The 12779-nt window shown below is 36.4% G+C and overlaps 1 protein-coding gene across 1 annotated transcript in view; it reads left to right on the forward strand.

Moving 5' to 3' along the window:
- Positions 1–8151: 8151 nt before the first annotated feature.
- The window catches only part of rapgefl1 (Rap guanine nucleotide exchange factor (GEF)-like 1), a 39922-nt gene continuing 35294 nt past the window's right edge, over positions 8152–12779 (forward strand). Inside the window, exons 1-2 of the mRNA XM_023286543.3 lie at positions 8152–8869; positions 10146–10399. Of these exons, the coding sequence (XP_023142311.2) occupies positions 8667–8869; positions 10146–10399 (457 nt within the window). The 5' untranslated portion in view covers positions 8152–8666. The remainder of the gene's footprint in view (positions 8870–10145; positions 10400–12779) is intronic.

The raw sequence follows: 12779 nt of genomic DNA on the forward strand, positions 1-12779 counted from the left end.
CCCCACCCCGGTTAGTTTCTTCTCTGATTTTAATTTTTATTTGTGAATGTTTCCAAATTAATTTTGCTCACCTCTGTCCAGGTCTCCATCCCCACCAATCAGGTGGCCCCATCGCTAACCCCGCCCTCTACGGAGGCCCACCTGTATCTCTGTCGCCGGGGCAACCACAGCAGCTGCTGCCGCCGCCTTTCTACCCTCCACCAGGCGTCATGACCTTCCCATACCCCACCATGTACCCAAACCCACAGGTACGCTGAAGATAAAGTAGTATCACAAGACAACAACTATGACTGTTCCAAGGTGTTGTCAGGTATTCTCGGGTATTTTCAGATGTTTCTAGGTGTTCCTAATTTGTACTGAGTTGTTTCTAGGTGTTCTAAACTATTTTCAGATGTTTTTCAGGTGGTTTCAGATGTTCTCAGATATTTTTCAACGGTTTCTGAGGTGTTTTTCAAGTGACCTCAGGTGTTTTAAGTTGTTTTCAGGTACTCTTCGGGTGTTCTCGAGTATTTTTCAGCTCCCGAGATCATAGGAAATCCAAAAGGAGCTTTGGATTGTTGGGTTGTCTGTTCAGTATTCGTAAGGTCTTAAGAGATGACATGCTGGGAACTGGCGCTACATAAAAAAAATTGAATTTCAGGTGTTTTTAGGTGTTCCCAGGTGTTCTTTAGCATTCTCTGGTGTTCCTCAGGTGTTCCTCAGGTGGTGTCAGGTGTTCCCAGGTGTGTGTTTGACTCTCTCTGTGTTGCAGGGCCAGTCCCAGGTGACCTATGGAGGTGTGACCTACTACGACACGATGCAGCAGCAGGCTCAGCCCAAGCCTTCGCCGCCTCGCCGAACGTCTCAGCCCGTCACCGTGAAGCCCCCCCCTCCTGAAGTGCCCTTCGCCTCAGAGTGACTCCGCCCCTCAGCCCTCCCTCACCTGTCTCAGCCTCACTCTGATCCAGGAACTACAGGTGAGACATTTTGCCTCCATTAGCTTCTCTCCTGCTCTTTTTGTCTAAAATGCCTCGAAATGAAACATGAGGTAAATTCAGCTGTATTCACAGAGAATTCAAAGCTCATTTGTTTTCTACTTTCCTTGCATCATCATATATTTTAAAAAATATGTTTGATAACGCTAAAGACAGTTCATTCTTTGTTCATTTAATTCATCCTGGAAAGTGAGTGGTAAGACAAAACATCAACGACCCTGAAGAAAATTAGAGAAAAACTAGAAAAACTGGGCAATTCTTGGAGGGATTGCAGGTGTGATTGCAGGTAAAATTGTAGGTGTGATTGCAGGTAAAATTGTAGGTGTGACTGCAGGTAAAATTGTAGGTGTGATTGCAGGTGTGATTTTAGGTGTGATTGTGGATAGGATTTTAGGTGTGATTGCAGGTGTGATTGTAGATATGATTTTAGGTGTGATTGCAGGTAAAATTGTAGGTGTGATTGTAGGTCGTGCAGTTTAACACATGTATCGCTTTGTTCATTCAATTTATCTTGGAAAGTAAGACAAGACAAAACTTAACAATCTCAAAGAAAATCTTAGAAAAACAGAACAGTTCTTGGAGGGATTGCAGGTATGATTGCAGGTGTGATTGCATTCTGTACAGTTCATTCTTTGTTCATTCTGTTTATCTGGTATATTATTGTGAATACTCACACTGCGGTTTTACTGCAATCAAGTTGAATCCGACCTTCAAAATTAAAGCACGTTTTCCTTTTTGTGTTGGCAGGAGCGGGGTGGGAGGGTCGGTGAGGAGTCGTAGTCGCCACCGGCAACCAACGCCGGCGAGGGAGGGCGGGACTAACGGACAGACAGGTGAACGGACTTTGCAGGTGACCCACAGCATCACTGGTGGATTAAGACTTTATTTTCTCTTCGGTTCCCTCTTCGTTTCCAGCCCTGTAGCAGTCGGACTGTGGCCAGTTCGAATCCCGCCGACGTGTCTCTGAACCAGACTGTCGAGTTCAAACCCTTTAGAGCCGTCGGTGCTGTTAAAGTCCAGTTAAAGTATTTTCCTTTTTTCACGGTGAACTCTTCTGTTGGTCTCCAGCTATGTTAACGGTTAACGTGTCATTTTCATCGTTTTAAGAAGAAACTGAATTTCCGAGCAGTTTGAGGATGTTTGAATCCGACCAGGTGCTTCCACGAGTCTCCGTCACGACAGGTATTGGTTATTTTTGGATGTTTTTTTCCTTCTACTTTTCAGTCGTTTCTTTTCTTTAAAGGGTACATCAGCGCTGCAGATTCACCTTTAGCCTTTTATCATCATCATTTAAATCTCTAAATACAAAATAGATGATTTATAATATAGATGAAAGTTCCTAATAATGTATGAATGGCTGTGACTCTTCCTGTGGACAGTGATGCAATTATAAGACTTAAAAACTACATTTATTCTATGTCGTTTATTAAAGAGTTAATCACCGTGTTCAGGCTGCAGCCAACGGTTATTTTGTTGGATGAGTCGATCGGCCGTTTGGTCTAAAATGATAAAAAATGTGATAAAAAATGTCTTGTTTTGTCCAAAGATCTTCAGTTTGCCGTCACAGAACAGGAAAGAAAACAGAAAATATCACAGAATTTACAGTTTTTATTAGAAAGTTCATCAAACGGATGAATAAATTCTCAAAGTATTTGTGGATTCATATTAAATTCAACAACTAATTGATTAATTAGTGAAATAAAAATGTTTCTGATGAACGCAGAAGCTCGAGGGTCATATTAGACCTGAAAGATTTTTCTTTTTTTATTGATTTTCTGAGCAAAAATGTTTAATTTGTGGCATCCAGCTGCTCAGATTTGAGTATTTTGGTCTTTCCTTTTAGTTTCTGGCTTTAAACTGACAGAAATTCATCAGTGCAGTGATCATATTTATGTTTCTGCAGGAGTAAAAACCTCAAACTGAGATCACACTTTACATTTTCTCTGCTCGTCAAACCAACCGGCAGTAATTTAGACGAGCGATTTAACATTTAGGTCGATTATGTGGCTGCAGGATTCTCTGATTTGACTTCTGACGGAAACTTCAGACGATTTTCTGACATTTTGCAGACAAAACTCACAATTTTTTTTATTAATAAGCAACTCAGAAGCATGTAATAAATGCAGTTATAAGGACATTTTAAGGTTTCATTCTTCGATTAGTTTTCAACCATTAAATTAAACTGAAGATCTTTGGATAAAACATGATTTTTCACCATTTTATTTTTATTTAATCATCAAACAACTACTCGATTAATTGGAAGATGCAGCATTTAGCGGATAAATCCAGTATTTGTCAAATATTTCATTTACTGTCTACCATTTTTTCAGCTTCTAAAATGTAAACATCTGGTTTCTTTCCTCCTCTGTGCTTTAATCGGCATTTTTCACTACTTTTTTGACACTTTTATATCAAAAACTAATAAATAAACCAAGAAGATTCAAGGGTTAGTTGTCAATTATTAAATGAATTGACAATTATTTTGTGTTAACAAAAACGGTCTAAATTCCGTGATTGCAGCTTCTTGATTGTGAATATTTTCTTCATTTTTCCTCTTCTATTACAGGAAATGGAATATTTTTGGGGCTTTAATCAAAATTTCATACATTAAACAAGTGATAAATTAATGAAGAAGGTGCAACAGTTAATGATTAAATGAAATAATAGACAACTATATTGTGTTTAACGTTATAAAAACTGTCTAAATTCAGTGATCGCAGCTTCTTCAGTGTGAATATTTTCCGTTTTTTTCATTTTTTTTGACAGTAAGCTGAGTAATCTGACATTTTTTAGACCAAACTACTGAAAACCTGTTGCAGTTTGTTCACGGTGTAGAAACTGGACCCTTAAATCCACATTTTCTTAGCTCTTCTTTCCTCTCGAAGTCGGTTTTGTTTGTGATGGTCAGAGTTTGTAAAGTTGCACAGAAGCCGGTCGGAGCTGCTGGTTTGTTTCTTGTCGCTGTACATAGAATCTAAAATGTGTAAATAAATAGAAGAAGCCTGAGAGATAAATAGAGCCGTAAACATATTCTAATAAACTTCTAGCGCTGCAGCTTCTGACTAAAAGCATCGGCAGGGACCTCGAATGTTAGCGAGAAGATTTAGAGGAGCGACGACAGGAGCTGTGTGGCTTTAGCTCTCATTTCTTTCCCCGTTCTGTTCTTTCTAACGCCGTTTCTTTCTTTTTTTATTCTCATTATTGGTAGTAAACGCAGTGGCTTGTGTTGGAGATTTATCGTTCGTTCTGCAGAATTCGGCTGTTTTCGGTTTGAAGGTTTCCGGAGATGTTTGTTAGAAGTTTGTTTCTCCTCCTTCATGTTTTCTGTTGAGAATGAAGCTTGTAGTTTTGATGTCCGATTAAAGTTTGTCTTTCTGTCCTCAAAGAGTGATTTTTGTGAAAAACTGAAACCCAGAAACAAATAATGAACACACATTTCACACACGACAGCAGATCTGCAACCATTAATCAGCTGGTACTAAAAGATTTTCACTTTATGGCAAAAAAAGCATCAAATTTACAAATCTGAGCGTCTTGATGCCACAAATTTAGACGTTTCTGCACAGAAAATGACAATACAGTAACTAATAGAAATCTTGAGTTCAACTATTCTGATGATTAATCAATTTGAGGAATTTTCTGCTAAAAACATTCTTAGTTCTGTGATTTCAGCTCCTTAAATGTGAATATTTTCTGGTTTCTTTCCTCCTCTGTGACAGTAAACTGAATCTCTTTGGACAAAACAAGACGTTTGATCAAACCCTGATCCACATTTTTCACCATTTTTTCATATCTAAAATATTAAAATTCTTGATAAAATGTCTCAAAAATATGACTTACAATGTCTGAAAATGTTTTAATATAGTGTGTAAAATCACTGACAAAATGGAAAATATTATTTAAATGTCAAAAAGAGAATAATCAGGGCCATATTACAACAAATAAACGGGTTACTTCTTCTCCAGTATTAAGATTTCCAACCATTAAATGATTTAATTGTCAAGCATCAAATTAAATGCAAACTACTTTAATAATTAGTTTATAAAAAAACAGTCTAAATTCAGTGCTTGCAGCTTCTTAAATGTGAATATTTTCTGTTTTCTTCTGCAGATGTTTGGACAAAACAAGACATTTGATCACACCGATCCACATTATCTCACACGTTATCGCCCAAATGTCTAAGTTTTTCATAAAATGTTCAAATTCTTCATAAAATGTCTTAAAAATATGACTTAAAATGTCTGAAAATGTTTAAATAAAATGTGTAAAATTGTTGACAAAATGAAAAATATTGTTGAAAAGTTGATCAAATGAAAACAGAGAAATGATCAGGATCATATTACAACAAATAAGCAGATTATTTTTTTCTCCAGTAGAGAGATTTCCAGTCATTAATTGATTTAATTGTCAGGTATTAAATTAAGTACAAACTACTTTAATAATCAGTTTATTTAACTTTTTAATAAAAATCTGTCTAAATTTGGTGCTTGCAGCTTCTTAAATGTGAATATTTTCTGGTTTCTTCAACATTTTCCACTATTTCCTGATATTTTGGAGTCCAGACAGCTGATCAGTTGATCCAGAAAATAATTAAATCAAAATAATAGAATAGAAATTTGTGAAACTCTCGACGTGTTTCACCATTTTCTGACATTTTATGGACCAAACAAAAAAATTCTTCATAAAATATTTAAATTCTTGATAAAATGTCTCAAAAATATGACTTAGTTTTCATAAAGTGTGTAAAAATCGTTGACAAAATTTAAAATATTATTTAAAAAAGAAAAAAAAAGAGAAATAATCGCTAGATTTTAGAATCAATGTGAAATTCTCGTCAACATTTTCTGACGTTTTTCCCCAAACATCTGATGGATTAATCCAGAAAATAACCACCGCAGCTCCAAAAACTGTTTTTATTTTTACATATTTGTTTCTAAAACGTCACATTAAATCTGTAGCTGCTTTGTTTTCTCTCAGCTGCTGTAGGATTCATTTCATCGGTTAAACGTAAATATTTCTTCTCATGTTTGGTTTTCCGGCTTCACCACAGAAGTTTAGTTGTAGGTTCTTCGTCTTCAGGTTACCATGACGACGGTGATGAAGACGATGGTTTTGTCTCTGTCGTCGTCCACAGGATCAATAAAGAACACGACAATAAAACTGTTTGTCTTTATTTGTTTTTTTCCCAGATGTGAATTGAAGTGTGTTTCTCTAGTTTTCATGTGACTCTTGGTGGTTGTTTTTCTTTTTTTTTTCTTGCCTTTTTTGCTCATTTTCTCTCTTTTGGTCATTTTCTGCCTCTGTGGCCATTTTGCATCATTTTCTGAGTTTCTTTTTTTTTTTTTGCATCTCTGTGCTCATTTTGTGTTTTTTGGTGTCATTTTGTGCCTCTTTTTGTGGTATTTTTTAGTCTGTCAATTTGTGCTCATCTTACATCATTTTGTGTCATCTTGTGCCTGTGCTTGTTTTGCATCTTTTTTTGCATCTTTTTGTTGTCAGTTTATGTTTCTCTCGTTTTCTTGTGAGTCTTTGTGGTTGTTTTTCTTTTTTTCTTGTCTTTTTTTGCTTTTTTTGGGTCATTTTGTTTATTGTGGTCATAATTGTGTAGTTCTACATCTTTATGGTTGTTTTTCATCTTTTCTTGATGCTTTTTGCTTCTTTTTGTGCTTTTTGTGTGCTTTTGTGGTTATTTCATATCTATTAGTGGGTATTTTGTGTCTTTTTGGTCATTTCGTGTTGTTCTTTGATCATTTTGTGTCATTTTGTGGTAATTTCGCATCTCTTTGTGTCGTATTTGCCTTTTTTGAGACTTTCTCTGCTCATCGTCTCTGTGGTTGTTTTGCATCTTTCAGGTTTTTTTTCATTGTTTTTAGCTTATTGTCCTTCTTTATGTTAATTTTGTGTTGATTATTCCATGTGTTTGTGGCCATTTCCTGCCTCTGTCTTCATTTTTGCCTTTTTTCAACTTTTTGTGGTCGTTTCGCTTTAAAGTTGTTGTTTTTTTTCGCATCTATGATGTGTTTCTTTCTGGTTGTTTAGTGTCTCTGGTTGTTCCTGTTCCCTCAGAAGCAGTCTGCTGACAGGTGATACAGGTGATTACTGAGTCGTCCAGGTGAGGATGAAGGTGTCGTTTTACTGGAACAAGCTGCAGCTGTTACCTGATCAGGTTACTGATCAATACTGGGTCATGTGACCACGTTCTGAACAGCAACAGGGTCTTCATCTCCTCCATACGGGTCGGTGGTGTTGAGGTTTGTGGTTGTTTTGTGATCATCTTAGTATATTTTGTGTTTGTTTTTAGCATCTTTTTGTTTTCATTTTGTGTTTTTGTTTACAACTTGTGTGTCTTATAGGTTAGTTTGCGTGTTTTCTGCATCTTTTTGTGATTGTTTTGTGTGTTTTATGTTCATTTTGTGTCTTTGTGGTTATTTAGCATCTTTTCTCTTATTTTTTGCATTTATTTGTGCTCATTTTGTGTTTTTTGTTCGCAATTTGTGTGTCTAAGTTGTTAATTTTCATCTTTTTGTAATCATTTGTTTTTTGTTTATTTTGTGTGGCTTTGTGGTTATTTTGCATCTTTTCTCTTATTTTTTTGTGTTTATATTGTCATTTTGTGTTTCTTTGTGGTGATTTTTCATCTTTTTCTGGTAGTTTTTTGTCTCCCTATTGTTTTGCTTTTTGGCATCTTTTTGTTCTCATTTTATGTTTACGATTTGTGTCTTAGTGGTCAGTTTGCATGTTTTCTGCATATTTTTGTGATTATTTTCGTTTTGTGTCTCTTTGTGGTTATTTAGCATCTTTTCTTATTTTTTGCATCTATTTGTGTTCATTTTGTGTTTTTGTTTACGTGTGTTTGTGTGTCTAAGTCTTTATTTGTCTTATTTTTTTTTGCTTTTTTGCACAATTTTCTTCTAATTTTTTTGGTCTTTTGTTTTTTCTTTTTGGTCATTTTTGCTCGCTGTTGATTCTCTTAACATCTGATCACTATTGATTGCCAATACGGATCGATACTGATCAGCTGTCGCTCCTTCAGACTTCCTGATCGATACATTGATTATCCGTCACGCTCCGCGGTGCTTGGTGAAATCTCGCGGTGTTTCCTGCTGTCGTCAGGGGTATTTTCATCCCCATCAATTTTTACACCGCTGGACTCGTGCACGTGCATGCGCGCTCGGTGTGTGTCGGGGACGCGCAACTGCAGCAGAAGGGGGGAGGAACCGTCGGTTCTCCGGTAATTTATGCGGAGGGGCGGAGAGAGAGAACCGGAGAGCGACGGGCAGCCGGACCGTGCTGAAGCACCGAACCAGCGCCGAACCTGCACCGACGGAACCCCCGCGGCCCGGAGCGGTTCCCCCCCGCCAGGTGCGTCGAGCTGCGGCCGCCGCTGCTCAGGAAGCTCCGGGGAGAAGAGCTCCGGTTAGTCGGTGATTCGGAGCTCGATTCGGGGGGAGATTTTCACCAGAAAGGCGGAGAACCAGGACACGCGCCGACCCGAACCTCCAGCTCCGCCGCCCCCGATGGGTTAGAACCGAGCTGGGACTCCACAGCAGCCCGCCGAGCCTCCGAGCTCACACCTGCGCACACCTGCCCGGGCCGAGCCGCAGCGGCCGGAGAATGATGTAGAGCCGCGCCGCCTCCAGCAGCTCCAGCTCCGCATCGAACCGACCCGAACCGCCCCAGCAGCAGCCCACCATGCCGGCCGGGATGAAGCCGCTGGAGAAGTTCCTGAAGAAGCAGACCACGGCGCTGACCCGGGCGGGAGGCTTCGTCGGCGGGGTGACGGACAAGGCCAGCGGCGGCACCGGGGCGTCCCGGCGGAGGGCGAGCCTGTCCCGGGTGGTTCCGTTCTTCAGGGAGACGTCACCGGAGAGCGGCCAGGCCCGGGAGGTGTTCAGGTGACCGATATCAATTAACAGTCAATAAAAGCTGTGTTTTTGTTCACTATTATTGATTATTCTATTTTTACTGTCTTTAAACCAGCAAACATTATTATTATTAAGCAGGTGTTTGCTGTTATTTAAAAGAAAAATATTTATATTCTGCAAGTTTTCTTTTCAAAGTTCTTAAGTCTTTAAAAATATTATTTTAGAAATATGTGTACTGAAAATGACAAATCATTTTTTAAACTACTTACAGTTAATTTGCAAATTTTCTTGATTTGTTAAATTATCGAAAAAAATACATTAATCATAAAATTGATCAAAACTATGTAATGTCCACATTAAATATCTCTAGTTTTATAAATAGTAATTGTTTCTCTTACAATGTTTGAACTTAAAGTTAAATTATTTTTACTGCATTTAAAAATGCAAAAGTATGACTATTTTACAGATATTTGAGTTGAGAAATGGCAAATTTAGTTTAGTATTTTAGTACTTTATTCACTTTATATTTTTATTACTTTAATTTTAATATTTATTTTTTCTAATTTTATTTATGTATTTTATAATAATTACACATTTATTTGTTTTATTTTGTTTATATATTTTAGTATTTTAAAATTAGTATTTTATTCTTTTGTAACACTAAACTGGAAATTAAATTTTTTTTGCAGTTCTGAAATCACTAAAATATTGTTATAATTCAGAGTTTTTGTATATTTACATAAACATTTTACTGGTTTTCATTGTTTTCATAAATTACAGTTATCGAATAAAAGTACAGAGAAATATTCATTTACACATTAACCATAAAATACATGAAATAATGTCATATCAAAGTCTGTATTTTTCCAAATTTGTCCTTTGAAATTTTTTTTGTATTTAAATCAGCCAAAGTAATTACTAATTTACAGATATTTGCTGTTATGTAAGAGTTGAAAAATGGTTTTTAAAAAAAAACATTAATTAATGAAATCACCAAGAATATTATATGACAGATATTATTAACCAACGTCAGTCTGATCATAAGTGATAAATATTATTTAAAATTCTCAGGATTTTAACCCTTTAAGTTCCATTTTATTTACATGATATTAATGTTGTTTTTTTCTTACGAAACAATAAATAATGAATTATTAGTAAGTGATAAATGGATTTATTTGATAATCACAGTGAGTCTGATCTGTTGTCGATTTAAATTAAGATAAGAAACTTTATTAATCCTGAAGGAAATGATTGAACATGAGGAAAATGTTTCTATAATATTTAAACATGTTTAACCCGTCTGCAGCCCCGACAGCGAGGACCCGCCCTCCTGGCCCTCGGCGGCAGGGACCGGTCCGGTCTCGGTGCCCGGCAGCGCCAACAGCTCTGGTTCCGGTTCCGGCGACGTCCGCAGCCCGTCTCTGTCCAGCGACGAGCAGAGTTCTGAGGCCAGCCTGGTCACCGAGGGAGGAGGGACGCCACTGCACCCCGACACCCCCGACAACCTGACGCTCGCCGTGCTGGACAGCGTGGCGGGAAAACGCTTCGGACACTGTACAGGTGAGACCCGGTCCAGGTGGACGACGCCTGGTGATGTCACTGATCAGGTGGTTAGAATGCGGTGATGAGGGTCCTTAGATTATTATTAGTTTATTAACTGTCCAGCATCAGCAGGAGTTTTATTCTGGATATCAATATTTAATTACCAATAACCAGGTGGTTAGAATGCAGTGATGAGGGTCCTGACAGATGAACACTGCAGAGATTTACTGTCCGCAATTTATGTTAAAGGTTCATAACAGTTTTCCTACTAAAATAAACACAAACAGATGCTAAACCTGTGAGAGCAGATAATAAAATAACCTCTATTAAATGCAAAATGACTGCAAAGAGACACAAAATGCTCACAAATGGATGTAAAACCAATGCAAAGATGCACAAAACAACAGAAATGGAACACAAAGCGCCACAAAGACACACAAAAAGACCAGAATAAGATCAAGAATGACAACAACAAACAAAAAATTACCAGAACAAGATGTAAAACCAATGCAAATAGGCACAACAACAAAAATGCACAAAATATCTTAAAATAACCGCCAAGAATAACAAAACGATGACATAAACACACAAAATGACCAGAAAGAGATCAAGTGGACAAATAGACACACAAAAACACCAAAACAAGATCAAAATGGACTAATAGAGACACAAGGCGACCACAAACAGATGCTAAACTAGTGAAAACAGATCATGAAATGACCTCTATTAAATGCAAAATTGCGGCAGAGGCACAAAATAAACACAAATAGATGTAAAACCAAAGCAAAGATACACAAAAGACCAGTAAGAGATCAAAATGGAGACACAAAACAAACACAAACAGATGCTGATTTAGTGGAAATAGACATAAAATAACCTTTATTAAGCGCAAAGAGACACAAAATGAACACAAACAAATGTAAAAGCCAACACAAACGGACACTACACAACATCAAAAAGACACAAAATTGAACAGAATGGACTGAAAGAGACACAAAACAAACAAAGGGATGCTAACCCAGTGTAAACAGAAAATAAAATAACCTCTGTTACATGCAAAATTGCTGCAATGACACACAAAATAAACACAAACGGATGTAAAAACCAAAGCAAAGATACACAAAAAGACCAGAACGAGATCAAAATGGACTAAAAGAAGCACAAAATGACCAGAAAAAGATGTAAAACCACTGCAAAGATACACAAAATAACAACAAAGATGCACAAAATATCTCAAAATAACCACCAAGATTAACAAAATGGTGACAAAAACACACAAAATGACCAGAAAGAGACGAAAACTGACCTTAAAAAACACAGAATTTATTCAGTGCAAATAGACGCAGAAAATTAAAACGACAGTAAAATATAATCAGGATTCTAATTGGCTGCTTTGGTTTCTCTGTTTCTGTGAATAAATGAATATTTAATGTTTATTTTATTATTCGCCGACGTTATTTAATCATTTATTCGTTATTTTAATGAAACGCTTCGCTGCTAATCAGAAAATTGACGTTTTCTTCAGAAACGCTGCAGCAGGATTTTCATTTTACACTGAAATCACTCAGACTGCAGCCTCAGCAGTGAGTGTGTTGCTGTGTGTGTGTTGCTGTGTGTGTGTGTGTTGCTGTGTGTGTGTTGCTGTGTGTGTGTTGCTGTGTGTGTGTTTGTGTATCCAGCGGTTACATAATCGTCGTCGTCCCCTTTAGAATCTGCTGCTTATTACAGCTGAAGGTTCATGAGCTGCAGGAATGTTGGGGTGTGAGACTCTAAATATTCCTCATCATTTATTCATTCAGTCATAATAAAAGAAATCAAATAAATATAATTTTGATTTCCTAAATGTCCAGAATTTGCACATCTACAGAAATATTAAATATATTTAAAATGTTAAAAACTTAAAATGAAATAAAAAAGCTGAGATGAAATGTCTAAAAAATGGAAAATACACCACAATAAATATTAAAATATTCTAAACCAGAACAACAAAAGTAAATGCTTTTTAAAATATGTTTAAAAATATTTTTATTCGCTGCCTGTTTTGTATAAGCATGATTTTGCATTTCAAGTATTTGTGCATTTTATTTGAACATATATTTGAAATAACTTACATTAAAAAACATTTACTCAATAGTAATAAAAACTAAAAATGTATTGTACAATACTTAATGATAAAAAATACTTGAAATAAGATGAGAAAATATACTTTAAAACTATATTGAATTATTCTAAAATATGATATGTAATAATAATAATAATAATAAGAGGAAGAATAATGCAACTTAAATATTAAATATTGCAAAACAGTAAAATCACCAAAAACATATAATAATAATAATGTTGGAAAAATAAACTATTTCTCCACATCAGAAAAACATTTGAAACATATTCACCTCAA

The sequence above is a fragment of the Amphiprion ocellaris genome, chromosome 19 (genome assembly GCF_022539595.1).
Source record: "Amphiprion ocellaris isolate individual 3 ecotype Okinawa chromosome 19, ASM2253959v1, whole genome shotgun sequence".
NCBI classification, from domain to species: domain Eukaryota; kingdom Metazoa; phylum Chordata; class Actinopteri; family Pomacentridae; genus Amphiprion; species Amphiprion ocellaris.